Source organism: Penicillium taxi (genome assembly GCF_028828555.1).
Source record: "Penicillium taxi strain IBT 34144 chromosome Unknown utg000004l_segment0_segment0, whole genome shotgun sequence".
Taxonomy (NCBI): domain Eukaryota; kingdom Fungi; phylum Ascomycota; class Eurotiomycetes; order Eurotiales; family Aspergillaceae; genus Penicillium; species Penicillium taxi.
Genome location: NW_026643206.1, coordinates 4835110 through 4858547, shown reverse-complemented (window position 1 = coordinate 4858547; position 23438 = coordinate 4835110). Strand labels below are relative to the sequence as shown.

Genomic DNA, 23438 nt, shown 5'->3' with positions numbered 1-23438 from the left:
TGACTGAACTAACATGAGGCGAAGACAAGGTCCACAATGCTGGAACAGTCGCAAAGAGGCCGGGGTGAAACAAAATGCGATCAAAGATAGGTGACCCACTTCAGCTTGTCTCTGCGGGAACTCACTGACGGAAATCTCAAGGCCTCAGCCTCTTTTCGAATCTGTACTTTCCCTTGAAGATTAACTAATTGCACTGTGGAAATCGTAGATGGTTGAGAAGTTGAACTTTTAGGATCGAGAAACATGACGTGAGATCCACGACAGATACTTCCAAGATTCAAACAAATGCTCATAAATTGGCCCCTATATTGAAGTTATTGATTACATCCTACATAATCGCAGTCATACAAAACAAAAGCGGTGAAAGACAGAAAGAGTTAAGCCACCAACAAAGGGCACTTTATTCCACGTGATTAAGATTAACTTTTTAACAGCAAGTTTAATTAATTAGCCAACATAATAAATAAATATTTACTTATCTATTATCTCCAACTACTTCTTCCTACTTAAGGTGGAATATATGCGAGTGGCCCACCGCAAAATATCATACTACTTTGTAAATCTGGTAAACCCCAATGTTATATATATCTCAACAGCTAGACTTCGAATTATTCTCTAATATCATAGTTTAAATATTTACTGAAGTTGTTGCGACAGCCGAGAAACAAGGCCATCAACAGACGGAAAGTGTTTCGGCCGAAAAAGCTTCTACCGAGACAGCGACTCCGGAACTGGATTAGTATATCACGGCATCCTTGAACGATATGCATTCATCGCAAACGACACCCTTGAGCGATGCGCATTTGCGACAGTAATGTCCCGTCTTCACCGTCTCTTCTGTCTCGGACGAATGTTGACATTCGTCCAGGGCAGAGGGGCACCCATATACTATAAGTAGCTAGTTCTTTCATCAATGAAAAAGCAGACTTCACAACAACCACAATATTCAGTACTGTAGAGACCACTACACTTGGTGGTTTGTCTACGGTGTTGAGTAGTGGTTCGTTGGAGCTCACTGTTCTCAGTAACGAGCGATTAGCTAGCTACGCTCGCTAAGCGAGCGACAGAAGTATCTATGTCAATTTTGAAAAATTATAATGTGGCTTTATCGAGATATACATATATAGAGTTAAATGCAAAATTAAGCCGTAATTTATGATATCATTATAATGTAATAGTTTAACATGCTTTAAACTCGATTAATCATTCTTTAAATACTTAACTATCGGTGCACAATAATTATTAGTCACACGTTATCGACTTTGTGGTTGTTGAGATATAACATTAAGAATTCTCGCATTTAGTATGGTGTTTTGTGGTGGACCACTCGCTTGTATGGGCCACTCGCATATGTTCTACCTATAGTAGTGACTTCGTTGGCTGAAATAAGGAGACACCATTGGACAATGTATCTGAAAGGTGAATCGTGCCAATACTCTTTCTTATTTGTGTTTACTAACACGTATTCTCAACGGGCTGGGTTATAAGCCTGAGTAATTTGGAAAATTGTCCAAACTTCTGAGCAGAATCCCAACCAACTGGGCAGGGTTATATGGTTATTAGGACTAATAACTTATAAATTGACCATATGTGTCGCGTAGTCTCTCTCCCACTACAAGATACATCGGACCGAAGAGGAGTGCCAAGTACATTCACAACCTTGCCTGGCATCAAAAGCCGACATGATGCGCCGAGTAATTTGAGGAAGAAGGGAAGGATTACTTGGTTCACCTGGATCTCTAGTCAAGAGTATCCATCACTAAACTAACCTTAACAATGTTTGTTTTTAGATTGATCCACGTCACGAAAGGCCATCATGACTTGATTTTACGATGAACGGCGTTTGAAATTTCCCCATTCAACACGAGAATACGTCTGAGGAGGACAGGTGATCAGGCCATTTTGACCCATTTTCAGCCATTGGGAAGGATCCGAGTCTGTTATTGGTTCACAGATCGGTGTTGAAACCGGGGAAAGACAATAGCCGACCTTTAATGACGCCTCGGCAACCCGGGGTAAAGGGGAACGCGGGGAAAACCCCCACAAGTATTATCGGTAACAACGTGGGGGCAAAAAGTGGTAAAATTTAAATAATTCGACCTCGCTGCTGTTAAGCTTCTGTGTATAGTGGTCAAGTTCAATATCAGTACCTCAATTATGTCTAAAGAAGAAACTTTTCACGATGAAGTGGCTGGCAAGCCAGTGGACGAAATGGTACAACGCGTAACGTTGACGGAGGAGGACAATAAGCGCATTTGTCGCAAGACTGACAAAACGATTCTTCTCGTCTTGATGTGGGTGTATTTCCTTCAAATACTCGACAAGTCCGTGCTGGGATACGGTGCCACATTTGGATTGAAGACAGACACTGGTTTGACTGGAAACCAATACTCCTTGGTTGGCTCCATTGCCCCAATTGCCCAGTTATGTTGGCAGCCATTCTCCTCAATTCTCATCGTCAAGGTCCCGCCCAAGATTCTTATGCCTGTGCTTTGCCTTGGTTGGGGGATTTCACAGACGTGTATGGCAGCATGTCATAACTTTAGAGAATTGATGGCCGCTCGCTTCTTCCTCGGGTTGTTCGAAGCTGGATGCCTTCCTCTGTTTGGTGTTATCACTAGTCAATGGTACCTTCGTTCAGAGCAGCCGATCCGTATCGCGGCATGGTACGGTACGAACGGACTGGCAACCATCGTGGCAGCTGCGCTATCATATGGCCTATCCCACATTAAGTCGGATGTGCTGGAATCATGGCAAATGTAAGTTACTGGATGCGAGACATTACTCTTTACCTTTCTAACTGTACTTAGAATCTTTTTGTTTGTCGGTCTCCTCACCATCGTCTCGGCACCGGTGGTATATTGGCGACTGGATAACGATGTATCATCTGCCCGTTTCTTGACGGAATTGGAGAGGGAACAGGGAATGGAGCGCTTACTTGCCAACCAGACTGGCACAGGAAGCAATGAGTTCAAGTTCAGCCACGTCCTGGAAGCAGTGTTGGAACCCAAAACATACCTGTGGATTGCAATTACACTGCTTCTCAACGTCGGTGCCAGTGTGACCAATACATTTGGTCCGCTTATCATCGGCGGACTTGGCTATGACAAATACCGGACCAGTCTACTGACAATGCCCTTTGGTGCGATGCAGACTATATTGATTCTCATTTCCAGTTATCTTGCCCAGACTGCACGGTTAAAGGGTGCAGTTTTCGCCGTCTTCATGCTTCCTGTAGTCGCAGGCTTGGCCATTCTGTACGCCATGCCTCGTACACAATCTGCCCAGAGCGGACTGCTCGGTGGATACTATCTGCTTGCATTCATGTTTGGTGGAAATCCTCTGGTTGTGACCTGGATTGTTGGTAATACGGCTGGAAGCACCAAGAAATCTGTGGCCATGAGTTTGTACAATGCTGCTAGTGCTGCTGGCAACATTGTGGGTCCTCTTTTGTTCAATTCAAAAGATGCACCATCTTATCAACCTGGTCTACGAGGCTGTTTGGCTATTTTTAGCGCACTGGTTGCTGCTGTACTCATTCAATGGGCCAATTTGTGGTATCTAAACAAATCACAGGCTCGCCGTCGTGTCCGCAATGGCAAATCTGCCAAAATCATCGATCACTCCATGCAAAGCCATTTCCACGGCATCGATGAGAATAAGACAGAGACAGGCGAGGAAGTAGCCCATGCAGGGGCAAATGCCGGTAAAGATCTCACAGATCGTGAGAATGATGAATTCGTGTATATTTACTAGGATGTTTATAACGAACCTTTATTATTCAATGAACATGCTTTACGATCAGCTACGAGATATCTCTACAAAATAATTTTCAAGTTTCAAAATTCTATAGTTATAGTAATGCCTTTTCCGATGTCACTATGATTCCACAGGCTTGTCAAAGAGCTTTTACAAGCTCCTGATCCTCAGATACGGTCAAATTTCTGAAGTTCCAGGTTTCATATTTCAGAAAATATTATTAAAATTCAAAAGATGAAACTATTGAACCCTTGCACCCCTCCAGGGCTTATATAAATTTGAAATAGAACTGGACTAGCACATATCCCAGAGCTCAGGTAATGTGCAAGGTACACGGGTATTTCCAACAGGGAAATAGCCACGCATGGCAGAATGGGCTGACATGGATTCAAAAGTAGCTGTCATACTCAAGGTAAGATTCATTGAGAGACCATACATACTGTGCTACCATAACCTGCTAAATATGGAGTTCTATCTAGTCTCGGATTCGGTCTCGGATTCGGTATTCCGTTTGCCCCTGCAAGTTTCATACCCAATATCCCAAAAATTGCTGCCAACATCCTCGTGGTGTTATAGATGAAAATTAAACACGAGAACACAAATCTAAAATACCACATGGATTATGCAAAAGCAGTGCATATCAACAAGAGATTAAGCTCATAGCGTCATATACTGCACAATGATTTGCCTGTTTTACATCAAGCCAACAAGTAAGATATCGGAGTCGGGTTTGATTCAATGCAATTTCAATCTTGTTCCAAGATGATTGTCCGATATCATGTCCGATCTACTGGTCTTCTTTAAACCTCGGTACATTGATATGTCCAAGACATCGCAGGCCTGGAAAAATATTCACTCAACATTGTTTCCTCGGCTTTTCAGGATTACTAAACTAGTTATATCTTCATTGCAGACCGACAGTCACACACTGGTAGCACCACTCCCTGGAAAATCCTTGAATCTCAACACCAACAATGTCCAACAGTCGCCAAGCTAGCAACGAGCCTATCGCCATCGTGGGGAGCGCTTGTCGGTTTCCCGGTGACGCAGTATCCTCTTCTAAACTCTGGGACTTGCTCAAAGAACCTCGAGATGTCTTGACTGAGATCCCAAGCAACCGATTCAACCCCGACGCTTTCTATCATCCTGATGGCTCCCATCACGGTACTAGCAATGTTAGACATTCGTATGTACTGTCCGATGATTATCGGTTGTTCGATGCCCAATTCTTTGGCACTATGCCGGTAGAAGCGAAATCTATCGACCCTCAGCAGCGACTGCTGCTGGAAACTGTCTATGAAGGCCTCGAGGTCGCTGGTATTCCTATGGAGCAATTGCAAGGCTCCAACACTGGTGTGTATGTTGGATTGATGACGAACGACTATGCTGAACTTGTTGGTCGGGATATCCAAAGCTTTCCTACGTACTTTGCATCAGGAGCGGCACGAAGCATCCTTTCCAACAGGATATCTTACTTCTTTGATTGGCATGGACCCTCTATGACAATCGACACTGCTTGCTCTGCTAGTCTAGTTGCTCTTCATCAGGCTGTGCTAGGCCTACGTAGTGGCGAAAGCAATATGGCTGTAGCCGCTGGAACGAACCTTCTCTTAGGGCCGGAACAATACATTGCTGAGAGTAAGTTGAAAATGCTCTCACCACATGGTCGGTCTCGCATGTGGGATAAAGACGCGAATGGCTACGCCCGTGGAGAAGGAATTGCTGCTGTTGTTCTGAAGCCTCTGAGCGTCGCGCTGGCCGACGGCGATCACATAGAGTGCATCATCCGAGAAACAGGAATCAATCAGGATGGACGTACCAAAGGAATTACCATGCCGAATCCTATGGCTCAGGCAGATTTGATCCGACAAACATATGCGAAGGCAGGACTTGATTTATCCAAGCCTTCTGATCGACCGCAATACTTTGAGGCCCACGGAACTGGTATGTGGAAGAGATACTGCAACTATGTTTGGTTCAACTTTGGCTAATCCCAACAGGTACACCGGCTGGAGATCCAGTCGAGGCGGAAGCCATCAGCAAGGCTTTCTTCGGATCAAAAGCCAACTACTACCGCAAGGATGACCAGGAGTCACCTTTGTATGTTGGCTCAATCAAGACAGTCATCGGCCATACTGAAGGCACAGCTGGTATAGCTGCAGTCATGAAAGCTTCATTGGCCCTGCAGCATGGTGTTATACCACCTAACCTTTTGCTCAATGAGCTTAATCCAAATGTGAGACCGTTCTACAATGACCTCCAAATTGTGACCGCTGCACAGGGATGGCCAACCCTTCCAAGTAAAGGGATCCGCCGTGCTAGTGTCAATAGTTTTGGCTTTGGAGGCGCCAACGCGCATGCAATTCTAGAGTCATTTGAGCCTTCCACTGTCACGGATAAGAAGCTTGACTCTGGCGCGTCTGTATTCACTCCATTCAATTTCTCTGCATCATCAGGAAAATCACTCGTTGCAACTCTTCAGACCTACTCAAATTACCTCAAAGGTAAACATGTGCCAGAGCTTCGAGACTTGTCATGGACCCTAAACTGTCGCCGATCCACACTACCAGCTCGTTTTTCGGTCGCCGCTTTGGATCTCACAGATTTCATCACCCAACTTGAGAAAGCGGTTGAGTCGCCAGCGGAAATTCTTTCGGCGACACAGGCCACAAGTATCAAGACGCCCAAGCTTCTTGGCATTTTCACTGGTCAAGGTGCTCAATGGGCTGGAATGGGAGCAGAGCTGCTTAACCAGTCCCCAATGGCTGCAGAGTGCATTACTCGACTTGATTCAGCTCTCCAAAAACTACCCCTGGATCATCGTCCCCAATGGTCGTTGAAGGAGGAGATTATGAAAGATGCTGCTGCATCTCGCATCGGAGAGGCCTTATTTTCACAATCTCTTTGTACCGCAGTTCAGATTATGCTTGTCGATCATCTCCGAGCAGCTGGCGTTGTCTTCAATTCTGTTGTTGGACATTCATCTGGAGAAATTGCCGCTGCTTACGCGTCCGGGTATGTTTGTGCCGAAGATGCCATGAAAATCGCCTACTATCGAGGATGGTCACTGCAGTTCGCTGGTGACAATGGCGGCGTTAAGGGCGCAATGATGGCAGTGGGCACCTCTCTTGAGGATGCAAAAGAACTGTGTGAGATGGCATCCCTTGAAGGGAGAATCTGCGTTGCTGCCAGTAATTCTTCTGCTAGTGTCACATTGTCCGGTGACGCTGATGCAGTCGAAGAGGCCAAGGAAATATTCGAGGATGAAAAGAAGTTCGCACGTTTGCTGAAAGTGGACAAAGCTTATCATTCCCACCACATGCTTCCTTGCTCCGCCCCCTATATTGAAGCTATACAGAAGTGTGGCATCAAGATTCTAAAGCCGACCAATGCTCACCCAACATGGATTTCTAGTGTTTATGGGAAGGAAATTGAAAGTGTAAACGATAACTTGGGTGATACTTACTGGAGTAACAACATGGTCAACCCAGTTCTATTTTCACAAGCTGTCAGTTTTGCCATTGGTGTTGGTGGTCCATTTGACATGGCCGTGGAAGTCGGCCCTCATCCAGCACTGAAAGGCCCCGCGCTACAAACAATTCAAGAGATATCTGGCTTGACATTACCATACTCGGGAACTCTCAGTCGAGGCCAAGATGCTCGAAAATCCTTTGCATCCACGCTCGGAGCTTTGTGGGTATCTCTTGGTGAGCAAGTTGTTGACTTTGCGGGCCTTCAGAGCAAAGTCACCCCGAATGCGCCACCACCAAAGCTGCTTAAAGATCTCCCCTCATATTCTTGGGACCATGATCGTCTGCACTGGCACGAGTCACGAATTTCAGCTGAATTCCGTGGTGGAAATCAAAAGTTTCACCAGCTCCTGGGTATGAAAGAGGATAGCACGCAAAAGGAGATCAGGTGGCGAAATATCCTCCATACCCGCGAAATATCTTGGCTGTCTCATCATCAAGTCCAGGGTCAGATGGTTTTCCCTGCGGCTGGATACATATCGGCAGCAGTAGAAATGGTTCTGGAGGAGTATGGACTGGAGTCTATTCAACTGATCGATTTCGAGGATGCGATTGTTGGACAGGCTTTAGTTCTAGAAGACAGCTCCGAGGTTGAGATAGTATTCACTTTGACTATTGTTGAGTCACAGGGAGAAACCCTGAGAGCTCTTTTCAACTGTTATTCTGACTCCAACAAAGGATCGTCGTCCATGTCTCTTCATGCCTCTTCTCATTTGAAGATTGTTCTTGGGGGCGCAGCTCAGGAAAGTCTTCCCCTTCCATATTCCTCTAATAATCGAGACCAATTCTTGGACCTTGACGAGGACCGATTCTACAATACAGTGTTAGGGCTTGGATTTGGCTATACTGGTCCATTCCGTGCACTCTCTGGATTAAGCAGAAAGATGGACGAAGCAACTGGCATGATTGCTGTGCCAGATAGAGAAGACGGCGAAAAGCCTCTACTTATTCATCCAGGATCTCTTGATGGTGCTATTCAATCAATCATGCTAGCATACTGCTTTCCAGGAGATGGCCGCATGCGCACACTCTATCTTCCCACAAAGATTGACAGAATCAGGATTAATCCACGAGGCTGCATGGATCTAGCAGGGCCAGGTTCATCTCTGCCATTCTACTCATCTGTCGCTGATGCAAGATTTTCCGAACTCTCTGGCGATGTTGATATCTATTCTTCTGACGGCAAATCTACAGTGGTACAACTGCAAGGACTTCACACTACTCCTCTCACTCCCCTCACACCAGCAGATGATGTTCTTATGTTTACAGAACTTACCTGGAACTCAGAGGAGCCCGTTGGGAATTATGGCAAGACCAGGCCTAACCTTTTGCCAGAAGACTGCTCGCTATCTCTGAGTCTGGATCGAGTTGCTCACTTCTATCTCAAGGAGCTTGACTCATCTTTCACCAGCACTGAGAAGTCTGTTGTTCAATGGCATCACGCTCATTTCCTGTCTTACGCGGCCAGTTGTGCCTCACTTGTTAAATCCGGAGAACACCCTTTTGGCAACTCGCAGTGGGCAAACGATACTGTAGAAGATATTTCCAAGATTTTTGCAGAGTAAGTATTGAAGCTGAACATTTCTGATATCGATTTAGATGCTAAATAGGACTAGGAATCCGGATAACATCGATCTCAAAATCATCCGCACAGTTGGTGAAAATATCAATGCAGTCATCCGTGGTGAGGGTAATCTTCTAGAAATCCTCATGACTGACAACCTTCTGAGTCAATTCTATGCTCGGACTCTTGGGATTCAATCTTATCTGGAAGAAGCTGGTCATATTGCGAGTCAACTTAGCCACAGATTCCCACACATGAACGTTCTGGAAATTGGTAAGCATCAAGAAAACCAATCGGATAGGCTGCATACTGACAATTTGGAATAGGGGCTGGTGCTGGTGAAGCAACTGAATATATACTTCGTGGAATGGGAACTGCTTTTAGCTCCTACTCATTCACAGACATTGTGGATTCTCAGTTTGAGCCTGCGCAAGAGAGATTCAAACAGCACCAAAACAAAATGGCATTCAAAACCCTCGACATCGAAAAAGACATCACAGAGCAAGAATACACCGGAGAGACTTTTGATTTGGTGGTGGCTTCATTAGCTCTCTACGCCACAAAGAGCCTTGAGGCTACCCTTTCAAACGTTCGACGCATGATAAAACCGGGTGGATATCTCCTGCTTCTGGAGATTACTGACTCAAGCGCCATACGTTTTGGTCTTGTTCTTGGTGGTCTTCCTGCATGGTGGCTTGGACATCCCGAAGGACGGACAATGTCTCCAAGTGTGTCAGTTGACAAATGGAGCGAGTTAATGCAAAAGGCCGGATTTGCCGGAGTTGATACCGTGGTACCACATAACCCAGAGTTTCCAGTACCGTTTTCTGTGATGTTGGCCCAGGCCGTGAACAACCAGGTAACATTTTTGCGAAATCCTTTGGCTGCAGACCAACAAACGCTTGACGTTGAGCGGTTGGCAATCATTGGTGGCACCACTCCATTGACTGCGAATTTGGTGTCTGGTATCAAGAAATCAATCGCTCCGCACTACACTCAAGTGAGTGTTTTCCCTTCTCTTGCCGATGTAATTCCGGATGAGCTTCCAGCCATGGGGACTGTTCTGTGCTTGGCAGATCTAGAGGGGCCAACATTCGTGTCGCTTACTCCAGAAAAGCTCAAGTTCTTCCAAGAGCTGTTCAAGAAATCGAAAAGTTTCCTGTGGGTTGGACATGGTGCTCAGGGTGACAACCCGTTCAGCCATATGTTTGTCGGAATTCAACGAACATTAGTCACGGAAATGATTCATTTGAGAATCCAATTCTTGAATCTTGATTCACTTGATGAAGCAAATGGAGATCTTATCTCGGCTAAGCTTCTCAATCTGGAAGCTGCAGATCTTTGGGAGCAAAAAGGACAGATGAAAAATATCTTGTGGTACACGGAGCGCGAACTCTGGCTGAAGGATGGCAAGTTCCTCATCCCTCGGCTCAAACTAAATTCGGAAAGAAATGACCGGTACAATTCCTCAAGACGACTTATAGTCAAGAACGTTGACCGCAAAGACTCTATTGTTACTCTCCGGAGGTCTGAGAACTCTTACCAAATTCTTGAAACGAATATTCCGAGCTCGCTAGCCCTAGCCAATCAAGCCGAGATTCAGGCTCATAGCTCCCTCCTTCGAGCAGTCAAAATAACTGAAGTCGATCGCCTGTTTCTAATTGCTGGAAATGATGCCAAAACTGGTGAAGATGTTATCGCCTTGTCTGAGACCTTGGACTCATGCACCCATGTCCCTTCAGGCTGGGTTGTTAGATGTGGACACTCTAAAGGTGAAGCTACCAAAACGATGATCAATCTTTATACCCACTTTTTGGTTCAATCGCTGTTCAGAGGTATCCAGCCAGGCAGCAAAATTGGAGTGTTGGATCCAGAATTCTCCATTGCAGCTGTACTTGCGCAACAAGGAAGCCGACTGGGTATACAAATGGTGTTTTTCACAACACAACAAAGCAAATTACCAGGTCCAAGTATTTATGTCCATCACCATGCCACGCGCCGTGAACTAGCGAGCAAGATTCCCAGAAATATTGCTCGACTATTCAGTGCCGGTAGCGGTGACGATACACTACTGTCATTATTGAAGAGCCTGCTGCCGGCGGATTGCCAAGTGGAAACCGAACAGACTTTGACAATGGAAGGATCATATCTTTCAAACCTCTCTCATGTGGATCAAGTTACTTCTCAACTTCAACGACTATGGATTCAAGCTCATGCTGATGATTTACCTGTTAACAATCACAGACTTCAGAGCCTGAGCCTTAGAGATCTCATTGAGAATTATCCACAACCAACCCAGCAGTCTCTTGTTGTGTGGGGAGAAGAGGCTCTACCTACTCAAGTGTGCCCTGCGACAAAGGTGGTCCAGTTCTCAAAAAACAAAACATACTGGCTTGTTGGCCTGACTGCAGGACTTGGCCTTTCTTTGTGTCAGTGGATGGTTCGTCAGGGAGCACGTTACATTGCTTTATCTAGCCGAAATCCCAAGGTTGACCAGAGCTGTATTGAAAATATGGCACGCGATGGCTGCACGATCAGAGTCTTTTCATGGTAAGTTCAGTGATGCTTTGAATTAAACTTACGTGGTCACTCACTCTTACCGATATAGTGACATTACGGATCGAGACTCAGTCCACAAGGCATACAGTCAGATTACTGATTGTATGCCTCCAATTGGGGGTGTTGCTCAAGGTGCAATGGTTCTTCAAGATACGATGTTCTTCGATCTGGATTTACCTCGATTTGAGAAAGTGCTTCGACCGAAGGTACAAGGAAGTATTCTGCTCGATGAACTGTTCTCAAAAAATACTTTGGACTTCATGATATTTTTCTCGTCCATGGCTGCTGTGACAGGAAATCCTGGTCAAGTCGCCTATAATGCCGCAAACATGTTCATGGCTAGTCTTGCTGCTCAACGTCAAAAACGTGGTCTTCCCACACATGCAATCAACATCGGTGCGATTGTTGGCAATGGATATGTTACCAGAGAGCTCAACATGGGCCAGCAATCATATCTTTACCGTGTTGGTCATACTTGGATGTCTGAGCAAGACTTCCATGAGGTCTTTGCAGAAGGTGTTCTCTCATGCTTGAAAGGATCTAGTTCTCACGACCTCTGCAGCGGTCTCAGAATAGATGATGATGACACTAAGAACTGGGTAACCAATCCCATTTTCCAGCACTTGGTCATCAAAGCCGATGCCTCTGTCACAATCGATAAAAAGGGCAAGGCAGGAGCTCCAGTTAGACTACGTTTGCTGGAATGCACGTCGATGGATGATGTCATGGAGGTTCTACAAGGTACTTAATTCTTTTCACAGCTTGTCTAGGAGAACACATATCTAACAGCTACAGATGGATTTCTTCTCAAACTCCAGGCAGCTATTCAAATTGATCCAACCCAGGCCGACAGTATTCTTGCTTCTAGCCCTGATGATCTTGGAATTGATTCTTTACGCGCTGTTGACTTACGATCCTGGTTCCTCAAAGAGCTTTCAGTCGATGTACCAGTTCTTAAAATATTCAATTCTGCATCCATACAGGATTTACTGAGCTTCTCTGCTGGTCTTCTGCCGGAAGCCTCAATTCCGATGATAAATGGCGATGGGGAAGCCCAGCCAAAAGTCTCAGAGCCAAACCAGTCAGATGGATCAACAGAAACCAACACCTCTAACTTCCACACACCAATGAACGGATCCACCTCATCAGAGATAGGTGTTGAGCCCAAGGGTTTTAACCTCGAATATCTTCCATCACATGCCAATGGGGGTGGGAGCTCCTCAGATTCTTTAAATGCAGGAGACTCCAGCTCAGAGCCTAACGATGTTTCTTCGTCCAGTTCTGTTGACGATGACTCCGAGCCTACCCAGAAAAATGAGATCCAGAAAAGAGTTCCGATGTCTTTTTCTCAGTCGCGATTTTGGTTCCTCAAGCTTTTCGTCCCTAATCAAACAACATTTAATGTGACGGCGTTATATGAGCTGAGTGGAAAGTTTAGACTCGAGGACTTTACCCGAGCATTTGATTTTGTTGCTCAACGTCATGAATCGCTGAGGACGTTCTTTTACTCTGATAATGACCAGCAACCTATGCAGGGAATTTGGGCGAAATCTCGCTTGCGTCTAGAGCACCAGGCTATCAATGACAAGAAGGCGGTCGACGTTGCTGTCGAAGAAATGAAGAAACATGTTTTCAATATCTCTGATGGCGAGACCGTTCGTGTTCAACTTCTTTCATTGTCTCCCGACAAAAATTATATTATCACAGCTTTCCATCACATTAACATGGATGGAATCAGCTTTGATATATTTTGGTCTGATGTAGACAAGGCTTATCGTGGCGAGACGTTACCCTCGGGTATTCTTCAATATCCGGAATTTACCCTGAGACAGATGAATGAGTATCAAGGAGGTTCATGGTCAAAAAGCCTTGCCTACTGGCGCGAGCAGTTCGTCCAGATTCCGCCGGTCATCCCATTGCTTCCATTTGCTCGTCGAGCTATCCGTCCAAACATCTCTAGTTTTGGATCTGACTATGCATCCATCGAATTTGACACCAGCATTATCAATGACATTGATAACTGCTGTCGACTCTTCAAGGTCACACCCTTCCATTTCCACTTAACAGTTTGGAAGATTCTTCTCCTGCGACAGCTCGACATTGAATCTATTTGCATCGGTCTCAGCGATGCAAACCGCACCGATGCTGATATTCTGCAAAGCATCGGATTGTTCCTCAACGCTCTGCCAATCCAAATGCATCGTCAATCCACGCAGTCATTCAGCGAGTCGGTCAAAGAGACAAAGAATGTGGCTCAACAAGCATTCCAAAACTCGCGTGTGCCCTTCGATGTGATTCTGACCGAGTTGAACGTTCCACGTTCTGCTGCGCATAACCCTATGTTCCAAATCTTTTACAATTATCGTCGAGTTGAAGAATTCCGCAACCTTTGTGGCTGTGAGGCCAAGGGTTCATTGTTAACTCTCAGCGAGACTTCCTATGATCTTCATTTGGATATCGTCGAGTTTGGCGGAGGCAAGGTTTCGGCATATATCTTCGCCCAGAAGGATCTCTATGGGCAAGAGCATGCGGAGATTCTTCTTCGGAGCTACTGCCACCTTGTGAAAGCCTTCACACAGAACCCTGCTACCAGGGTGGAATGGCCTCCGATGTTCACCAAAGATGATGTAGAAGAAGGGTTGATGGCTGGCAGAGGCATGTAAATGTTCACTCTTCCGTAGTATAAATTTTCTAACCGATTGGCAGGATCTGAGATGGAAGACCAGTGGCCACAAACCGTGGTACATCGGGTTGACGACATCTTGTCAACTCATTCTGATCATATTGCTCTGAAAAACGAGAATGAAACTTTTAAGATGAGTTATGTGGACTTACAAAGGCGGGTAGCCTTCATTTCGAACGAACTAAGTCGCAAGGGAGTTGATATTGGGTCCCGAGTTGCAGTTTTCCAATCACCCAGTACGGACTGGATCTGTTCCATCCTTGCGATTTGGAGGGCTGGTGGAACATATGTCGCCATGGACAAAAAGGTTGGACTTGATCGACTAGTCATGATCGCCTCAAGATCGGAACCTACAGTGGTTATCGTGGACTCATCAACAGCACCTGAATTCCCGCAACTTCACACATCCGCGCTGCCACTGAATATAAGTACTCTCAGTGCCTCCAAAATAGAGTCGGCTCCGAATCTCGCAACAGCGAACCAAGTTGCAGCTATCATGTTTACCAGCGGCTCAACGGGTATCCCGAAGGGTGTTCCAATTACGCACGCAGGATTATCCCATCATATCCAAGCTTTCAGCCACACATTGGGTATTGAAGAGAGAAAAGAAACCATTCTCCACCAAGCTTCATATGCATGGGATTTGTCACTTTATCAAATTTTGCTTTCGCTTTGCAATTGTGAGACTTTGATAGTTGCCAATAGTCAAACCCGTGGTGATCCTATTGCCATTTCCGAGTTGATCGAGAAGCAAAATGTAACGATGACATTTGCAACTCCGACTGAATATCTGGCTTGGACACGAAATGGTCGCACTAATCTGCAAAATTCCGTCCTGAAAACAGCGCTGTGTGGTGGTGAGACTTTGCCAAATGGTCTGATTCGGGATTTTCAGTCTCTCAAAAAATCCGATCTGAAGCTCTTTAATGTCTACGGTCCGGCGGAATCAACGTTCGCCTGTGCTATGGCAGAAGTTGATTACACGGATATTGATACTATTTCGGGCAACAATACTCTGACCCTGCGCACACTGCCCAATTATTCGGTCTATATTGTCGATGAAAATTTGAATCCAGTTCCCCTGGAGATGCCGGGTGAAGTGATCATCGGAGGTGCTGGAACTGTGAAGGGCTATCTCAATGACGAGAAATCCAAGGAGCGGTTCATGCCAGATCAATACGCAAGTTCTTTCTTCCAAAGCCGGGAATGGACAACTGCTCATCGCAGTGGCGAGCTTGGTCGACTCACCAAAAATGGTGATCTTGTTTTACTTGGTCGTATTGATGGTGATAATCAAGTGAAAATAGGTGGAATCCGTGTCAACGTGGAAGAAATCGAGGAAGTCATCGTTCGCACGTCGAGTGGCCGGATTTCTCAGGCTGTGGTCTCCCCTCGATCTGCAAACGAGCAAACCTTCTTCATTGCTTTTGTCACTTTGGCTGACAGCGATGTTACTGATGAGTCAAGACGGTTTTTGGAGGATTTCTCGAGAGAGTTACCGGTTCCGCAATATATGCGTCCTGCTGCCATGATTCATATTGACTCCATTCCGCAAAACAGTTCGGGCAAGGTCGATCGACGCGCCGTTAATGATCTCTCATTGCCACAAAACGCAGCTGAACACACCGATAATAATCATTTGGCACCATTGGAGGAAACACTGGAAAAGCTTTGGAAGGCAGCAATTCCTGACGATCTCAGCTCCCTTTACTCCATTCACTCAGACTCGGACTTCTTTCATGTCGGCGGAAGTTCAATTTCTCTAGTGAGCCTGCAGGCTCTTATCAAGAACAGCTTGGGTGTATCGGTGCCATTGTATCAATTGTTTGAAGCAAGTACACTGAAAGGAATGGCACATCGTATTCAGAACCTCTTCTCTGCCGACGCTGGGACTGCAGTGAATTGGAATGAGGAAATTGAAACTCTGCTTGGTTCTTCTACATCGCTGAATATCGATAGCAGCATTGCTCCTTCTAAAGCTTCTGTCATTGTGCTCACCGGCGCGACTGGGTTTATTGGCAGAGAGGTTCTACAAAATCTTATTGACGACGAGAAGACTCAGACCATATACTGCCTTGCTGTGCGAAAGCCAGTCGCCCAGCTTCCCGCCATCTTTACTAATCCAAAGGTTCATGTCTACAGCGGGAATCTCGGGACAGCCCGACTCGGACTCTCCGAGTCCGACGCAGTCTCGATATTTAACCAAGCAGACGTGGTGATTCACAACGGAGCCGATGTCTCTTTTATGAAGAGCTACCAGTCTCTCAAACTCACCAACGTTGCTTCGACAAAGGAGCTTATGACATTGGCTTTGCCGCGAAAAATCCCCTTCCACTTCATCTCTTCCGCTGGTGTTACTCGTCTCGCGAAGCAGGAGAGCTTTGGAGAGAGCTCGTTGGCTTCTTACCCGCCACCTGATATCACCGATGATGGCTACACAGCATCTAAATGGGTGTGCGAGGTATATCTAGAGCAGGCCAGCGAACGTTTCGGCGTCCCTGTCTGGATTCATCGCCCATCAAGTACTACTGGAGCCAACGCACCCGAGCTTGACTTGATGAGCAATATCATGCGATACTGCCAAAAGACCAAAAAGATCCCGGATTCAAACTCTTGGACAGGCGTTTTCGATTTGATCTCCGTGCAGTCAGTTGCTACCCAGATCATTGAAGCAGTGCATCTCTCTGGGGGATCTGAGGGAGAGAAGGCAAGTGTTCAGTTCCGCCATGAGTCTGGAGAGACTCAACTGGGGCATTTAGAGGTACAATCCATGCTGGAAAATGAAACAAATCAGCACTTTGAGATGGTTTCGGTATCTGAGTGGGTTAATGAGGCTGAAAGGATGGGGATGAGCCCTCTGCTCGGCTTATACCTGCGCAAGGCTTCTGGTGGACAAATCTTGTTCCCTAAATTGTTGAAAGGACAGTAGGAGAGTGGAACAGCTAGGTAGATCACTTTGTTCGATACCTGAGTAGTCGATGAAGAGAATGAGATTTTGCTTCGTATTGACGAGGAACTTGAGCTAGCGATTCTCAGTAATCACCTAGGTAACATTTTGGCCTCGGCCCTCTTGGATACTAGGCACTCCGGTTCAACCCTACAAGACTGGAATCTCTAGGTCCGATAATAGCCGTGAGCGCCGGTACCGGCTAAAAATGGTTCATGTCATAGGGAAATTCTTCAAACTAACCGGTTTTAACAAGTCCGATGTCGCTGAATAATAATTAATGGGGAAGTGGGGCGAATTCCCCGCCTATTGGCCTCAGGCGACAATCGAGGTAGCAGTTGCTTTGACTCATTGGTTCTTCAAGAAAACCTAGACTTTCTTCCAAGGTTACTCTCGTTCCTTCATTTGTTTCTCTTCTTTTTATTCTTTTCATTATTCATATTACTTCATTCACAATGGCTTCTAAGAACGAATCCTCCGACTTTGCCGTCAAGGCTGGCTTAGCGCAGATGCTGAAGGGCGGCGTCATTATGGACGTTGTCAACCTAGAGCAGGTATGATCTGAGATCAAGAATTGAATATACAAAATGATTGACAAGATACTAAAAACTTGAATTCGATTCCATAGGCTCGTATTGCTGAAGAGGCCGGTGCCGCTGCCGTCATGGCTCTTGAGCGCGTTCCCGCCGATATTCGCATCCAGGGAGGCGTTGCGCGCATGTCTGACCCCGGAATGATCAAGGAAATTATGGATGCTGTCACAATTCCAGTCATGGCCAAGGCTCGTATTGGACACTTTGTCGAGTGCCAGGTTCGTTTCGTTCAATGCACCAAACGCACGGACGCTAATTTATACTTGCCGTCCCACTTAGATCCTCGAAGCTCTGGGAGTGGATTACATCGATGAGTCCGAAGTTCTCACCCCAGCCGACGATGTTTACCATGTTACCAAATCCACATTCAAAGTCCCCTTTGTTTGTGGTTGTCGTAACTTAGGCGAGGCCCTGCGTCGCATTTCAGAGGGCGCTGCCATGATACGTACTAAGGGCGAGGCCGGTACTGGTGACGTTGTCGAGGCCGTGAAGCATATGCGGACTGTTAATGCCCAGATTTCCCGCGCTCGTGGTATTCTTCAGGCAAGCCAAGATCCTGAACCCGAACTGCGCGCTTTCGCCCGTGAGCTGGAGGTCCCCTACAACCTCCTGCGCGAGACTGCTGAGCTAGGACGTCTACCAGTGGTTAATTTTGCGGCTGGTGGTATTGCTACTCCTGCTGATGCGGCACTGATGATGCAGCTGGGCTGCGACGGTGTCTTTGTCGGCTCTGGTATCTTCAAGTCCGGTGATGCTAGGAAACGCGCTCGTGCCATTGTGCAAGCTGTGACTCACTTCAAGGACGCTAAAATTCTGGCTGAGGTGAGCGAGGGCCTAGGTGAGGCCATGGTTGGTATCAATGTGCAGAAAATGCCCGAAGCTGACAAGATGGCTGGGCGTGGTTGGTGATTTTTCCCGTGCTTCAGCATGAACTTGGGCTGTATTATGTTTGCCCTCCAGGGCTATTTTTTTTTTTTTTTACAGGACACCAAAACCAATTAGAAAGAAGAAAGAAGGTATTCCTGGACTCTGAACTTGATTACTGAATCACAGAAAAGGTACCTTACCATCTATGAATGAGACCAACCTGGCGTTAATGGTATTCGTTAAATAAAAATGGGATGAGAATGTCTTTTTGCCTAAAAGGATAAGGCATCCACGGGCCGGGGATAAATATGGATGCGGGGATGGTTTAATTGGTTTAATGTTTTTCCGTACTACATTAGGCAATACGAGTATACAGAAGTCTAGCTTCCAATTTCAGATTTGCTGCAAGGGCTATTGGTTTGTGGTTAACCATTAATAATCGTATTGATTCTCTGCTTGTCTTAGCCGGTGATGTAAGAGGTGGATGAATCACAATATACGCACCATCCTTGCATAGTCCTGAAGTATTATTGGAATAAGCAATTGTAATCTATAGTGGCAAAGGTGGTCTTGATATTTTTCTATTTTTCCGACGTAGTGTCGCGATTGAAATGCGCAAGTTATAAATAGCAAGAAAGAACGAGTGCCGCTTGCTCAACACATTAACTAATCAAAACTGAATCAAAATTATTCTTTTTCATCCTTGCTCCCTTCATTGAAAGGCAGCTTGATTCAACACAAAGGCTCTTGCTACGTCTTTTCCTAATATTGGACATTACTCAATATTGCACTCTCTTTCCCGCACTGACCCTTCGCCATGGTTTCCACGAACGTTCCCGGAACACAAACGGAGCCAAATATGAAGCCCGACTATGAGGTTAAGCTCTTGCTCAATACAAGGGCGGTCCTCACTTCAACAAACGAGCTAATTGACTCCGTTCTATCGACCTTCAATATGCCAACTACCAGTATGAAGCTGAATTTTCAGTTCCTCGACACGAACTCCAAGGATCTCTATACTGCCAGCTGGATAGCCCGCATTCGCAAGCCCGATAATCAGGACGACTTCGAGTTGACGTATAAAAGGCGTTACGCTATCTCGGGCGGTAACATTGATGCCGCTCTCACCGCGGCTAATCATGATGGCTTCAACGCTGGTAGCAAGAAATATAAGGCGCAAGTCGATTGGGGCTACAGCAAACAGACACTTTCTATTAGTCGCGATAAGACTTTCGCGGATCCTAAGAGAAGTAAAACGGACCTTCCAGGAACAAGCGACTCGCGTAAAATGCTGATCGATGAAGCGCCGGATAAGTTCGCAAATTGGAAGCTCGACAAATGGGGTACTACCGTGTTAGCAGAATCACGTATTTTCGGGCCACTTCTTACCAGGCGCTTCATTGGCTTGTGGAACAAGATGCCGCTAGATATCGAAATCCTGCCAATCCGGAACCTTGCAGGAACAGAAGTCGATTACATTGTTGAAGCTTCTTTCAAGACCAAGAGCCACACGACTGCTTTGACTGAGCAGAGTAATCTAGCCGCCTTCCTAAAGAGCAAGGATTGGCTTCTTGCAGAGGACTCGCTTAAGACACAGCTAATTATGGATCGTTATTGACTGGGAGAATGACCAGACTATTATGTACTCATTTTTGTTTCTTTTAAAAAGCCTGGATCTTGAGCTTTGAGCTTTGAGCGTGATATTCAAGCTTCAAAATCGCCGTTTGCTAGTAATACAGTATGATCAAAGGGTTTCCATATCTCAATCAATTCAAGATCATAGCTTTCGATTCACCTTCCATTCAAGTATCTAAAGTCCAAGCCAGAATCTCGTCTTCCCAACTTCAAACTCGCCACGAAGCTCCTCATCTCCGGTACCAGTCACCAACACCTCATAGTGGCCCTTCTCCGAGATCCACTGGTCACGCTGCTCGTCCCACCAGCTGGTTGCCAATTTCTTTTCAACAATAACCTGCACTGTCTTGGACTCACCGGGCTGCAAGAAAACTTTCTTGAAGCCCTTCAACTCACGAACAGGCCGTTTAACATCGGTAGCTGGGGGGACAACCCATAGTTGAACAACTTCAGCACCAGCAACGCTGCCTGTGTTGGTGACTGTCACAGATGCGGTGATAGGCTCACCAGATTCCGAATACTTCGGCTGTTCTGACACAGTCTTGATAGCCAGGTCGGAGCGCTTGAATGTTGTGTATGACAAGCCATGGCCGAAGGGGAAAGCAGGGGCAAGGTCGGCCTTCTCGAAGTAGCGGTATCCAACATAGATATCCTCTCCGTATAGAACGCGACCGCGCTCTGAGCGGAAGTTGATGTAGGATGGGTTATCCTGCAGACGGGTGGGAAACGAAATGGGCAGCTTGGCGGACGGGTTGACGTCGCCATAGAGCACGTCTGCGATGCCGTTTCCACACTCGCTACCGCCGAACCAGGCCTGCAGAAGCGAGCCTGCTTCTGCCACCCATGGCATTGTGACGGGAGTACCGGATTGGATGACAACGACTGCATTTGGATTGGCGGCTAGAACCCGAGTGATCAACTCGTCAGTTCCCGGAGGCAAGTCCATGTGCGCGCGGTCGTAACCCTCAGTCTCCCACTCGCCAGTCAAGCCCGCAAAGATAACGACCTGGTCAGCCTTGGTAGCCTGTTCGACAGCATTTGAAATCAGTTCCTCCTGGCTGACTTGGAGAGAGGAACCGAAGCGGAATCCACCCGGCCCAAACACAACAACGCCATGCCTGTCTAGATCTGAAGTGGGAGCGGTGCCGAACTGGAACAAGACCTTAGCTGTTTGGCCTGCTTTAAGCTCCTTCGTTCCGATTTTCTCGGCGGTAGCAGCGCCAAAGAAGGAAGATCCTTGCACTTGGTTAATGGTGTTGTCAACTACCAGCTCACCGTCGACATAAAGACGTCCTGTTCCGACAACAGTGACACCAAATTCGTATATGCCGCTTACTTCAGGGGTGAAAAAACCTTCCATGTCGACATAGTATGTCAGCGACTTGAGCTTGGGATTTTTATAGTCCATCAGAATTCCCAATGAGTCATCAAGCCGTAGCTCATCAATCAAAACGCGCTCCTTCCCAGCGCTTGAGGGTTCATTGTATACCTTGAAGGTGAACCCGTCCTCACCATTGGCAGTCTTAACCAAGGGACCCTTCATAAGAGGCAAATCCTTGTGCGAATACACACCCTGTGCGTATGTGACCTCGCCCTTGCTTTTCGCAGAGACACCATCGAACGGAGTCACGGTGTAGTAAGGGGCCAGTGACGCCGAGCCACCACCACAATAGGCGGCAATCTTGGCGTTCGGGCCAATAACCAGCAAAGATTTATCCTTCTTCAGAGGAAGGACGCCAGCATCTTTCTTCAAGAGAACGACTGACTCTGCGGCGGCCCGGCGCATCAGGGCTTGGTCCTCTGGTCGGTTCAGTGTCTTCTCTGGGGCTCTTTCAGGGACGCCCAGAGGCTCGAGCCAGTTCACCAAATTCAGGATATTGCGCACGCGTTCATCCAATGTATACGATGCGACCTTGTTTGAAGACATGGCATGTCCGAGAGCAGATCCACGCCAGCAGGTTGGACCCGGCATTTCAATATCGAGGCCAGCATTGATGGCCTCCGATGTGCTATATGTGCCAAACCTACAGTTCATTCAATTAATTAGTTTAAAACTAAATTCGGATGAGTTATGGAAAAGTGCAAACCTACCAATCGCTCATAATCAGACCATCCCACCCCCACTCCTTTCGGAGGATGGCATCAATGAGGTCTTTGCTCTCACTGACATGGGTTCCATTGACTTTATTATAAGAAGTCATGACACAGGCCGTGCGGCAGATTCGCATAGCAAGTTGGAAAGGAAGCAAGTAGATCTCGCGTAGAGCTCGGTCGGTGACGATACTGCTCACGGCCATTCTCTCGTGCTCCTGATCGTTGCAGACGAAGTGTTTCAGCGTAGCTGCAACACCCCTACCTTGGATACCTTTGCAGATGTGGCCTGCCAAAGTACCAGAAAGAACTCCATCTTCTGAGAACGACTCAAACCCACGGCCGCCCAGGGGGGACCGCTGGATATTGATTGTTGGTCCCAGCAGAATATGGGTACCTTTGGCAATTGCCTCGTCGCCCATTAGTGAGCCGATCTCGGACAGGAGGTCTACATCCCAAGTAGCACCTAGAGCGGTGGCACATGGGAAACAAGCGGCAGAAATTCCCTGGAAAAATCTAGTTCCACGGACACCATTAGGGCCATCTGACATGCGCAATGCCGGGATATTGAGTCGCGGCACAGAGACTGTGTGCCAAAAATCGCTTCCTAGAAAACGTAAGCCGTGAACGCAACAATTGTGGGCGAGATTAAGTGCCTACCAGCTGTGAGTGCAATCTTCTCAAGTTGTGTCAGCTCCTCAATCGTCTTTTCCACATCTATAGGAGCCATGATGTCTATGTTCCAAGCCTATTAACTGCCCCGCGTTGTGAAGGATGCTCGGCTTGCAGCGGTTAGTTGGTTGCTAAGTAATTTATATCAATATGATATATCTGCTTAACACGTAGAGTGTGGTTTTCTCAGACTCCTCTACAGCAGCAGGACGTTTAGCGATAATGGCTACCTAGGTAGATAATGAAAGGTGTCTGGACTGAGGGGAGCGGAGCTTTTGAAGCTCAACGGTGCAAGGTTCAAGTGGGGCGGTGGAGCCCTCAAGAACCTCCGATATTTAACCGGACCATACGGTGTTAATGAATTCCCGGCAGGCACACAATATCGTGATAAGAGCCGTGACTGTGAGATATGCTTTCCAAGGTTCCAAGGAGTGGGAAAATCGAGATTACGTAGGTATCTCTATAGACATATCCCTATAGCCACGGATAGTCCGAAGTCAGATAGCTACTAGGTCCTCTAGGTCAGTACCTGTTATAA

At 46.6% G+C, this 23438-nt stretch overlaps 5 protein-coding genes across 5 annotated transcripts; 4 read left to right on the top strand and 1 right to left on the bottom strand.

The window, feature by feature from the left end:
- Positions 1-2157: 2157 nt before the first annotated feature.
- N7495_006682 (putative MFS transporter) lies at positions 2158-3756 on the top strand (the record flags this gene model as incomplete). The annotated part of the gene is made up of 2 exons (XM_057209333.1): positions 2158-2759; positions 2811-3756. 2 exons carry the CDS (start codon positions 2158-2160, stop codon positions 3754-3756), a joined length of 1548 nt encoding a protein of 515 aa, XP_057063107.1.
- A 977-nt stretch (positions 3757-4733) lies between these two features.
- On the top strand, positions 4734-17024 carry N7495_006681 (uncharacterized protein; the record flags this gene model as incomplete). Its single annotated transcript, XM_057209332.1, has 7 exons — positions 4734-5703; positions 5760-8850; positions 8906-9126; positions 9180-11403; positions 11462-12153; positions 12208-14067; positions 14119-17024. The coding sequence occupies 7 exons, from the start codon at positions 4734-4736 to the stop codon at positions 17022-17024; spliced, it is 11964 nt and encodes a 3987-aa protein (XP_057063106.1).
- A 473-nt stretch (positions 17025-17497) lies between these two features.
- N7495_006680 (pyridoxal 5'-phosphate synthase subunit PdxS) lies at positions 17498-18544 on the top strand (the record flags this gene model as incomplete). Its single annotated transcript, XM_057209331.1, has 3 exons — positions 17498-17596; positions 17671-17853; positions 17915-18544. 3 exons carry the CDS (start codon positions 17498-17500, stop codon positions 18542-18544), a joined length of 912 nt encoding a protein of 303 aa, XP_057063105.1.
- A 775-nt stretch (positions 18545-19319) lies between these two features.
- N7495_006679 (uncharacterized protein) lies at positions 19320-20120 on the top strand (the record flags this gene model as incomplete). The annotated part of the gene is made up of 1 exon (XM_057209330.1): positions 19320-20120. The coding sequence occupies one exon, from the start codon at positions 19320-19322 to the stop codon at positions 20118-20120; it is 801 nt and encodes a 266-aa protein (XP_057063104.1).
- Positions 20121-20312: 192 nt separating this feature from the next.
- N7495_006678 (beta-glucosidase) lies at positions 20313-22958 on the bottom strand (the record flags this gene model as incomplete). The annotated part of the gene is made up of 3 exons (XM_057209329.1): positions 20313-22161; positions 22229-22835; positions 22889-22958. The coding sequence occupies 3 exons, from the start codon at positions 22956-22958 to the stop codon at positions 20313-20315; spliced, it is 2526 nt and encodes an 841-aa protein (XP_057063103.1).
- Between the last annotated feature and the right edge of the window lie 480 nt (positions 22959-23438).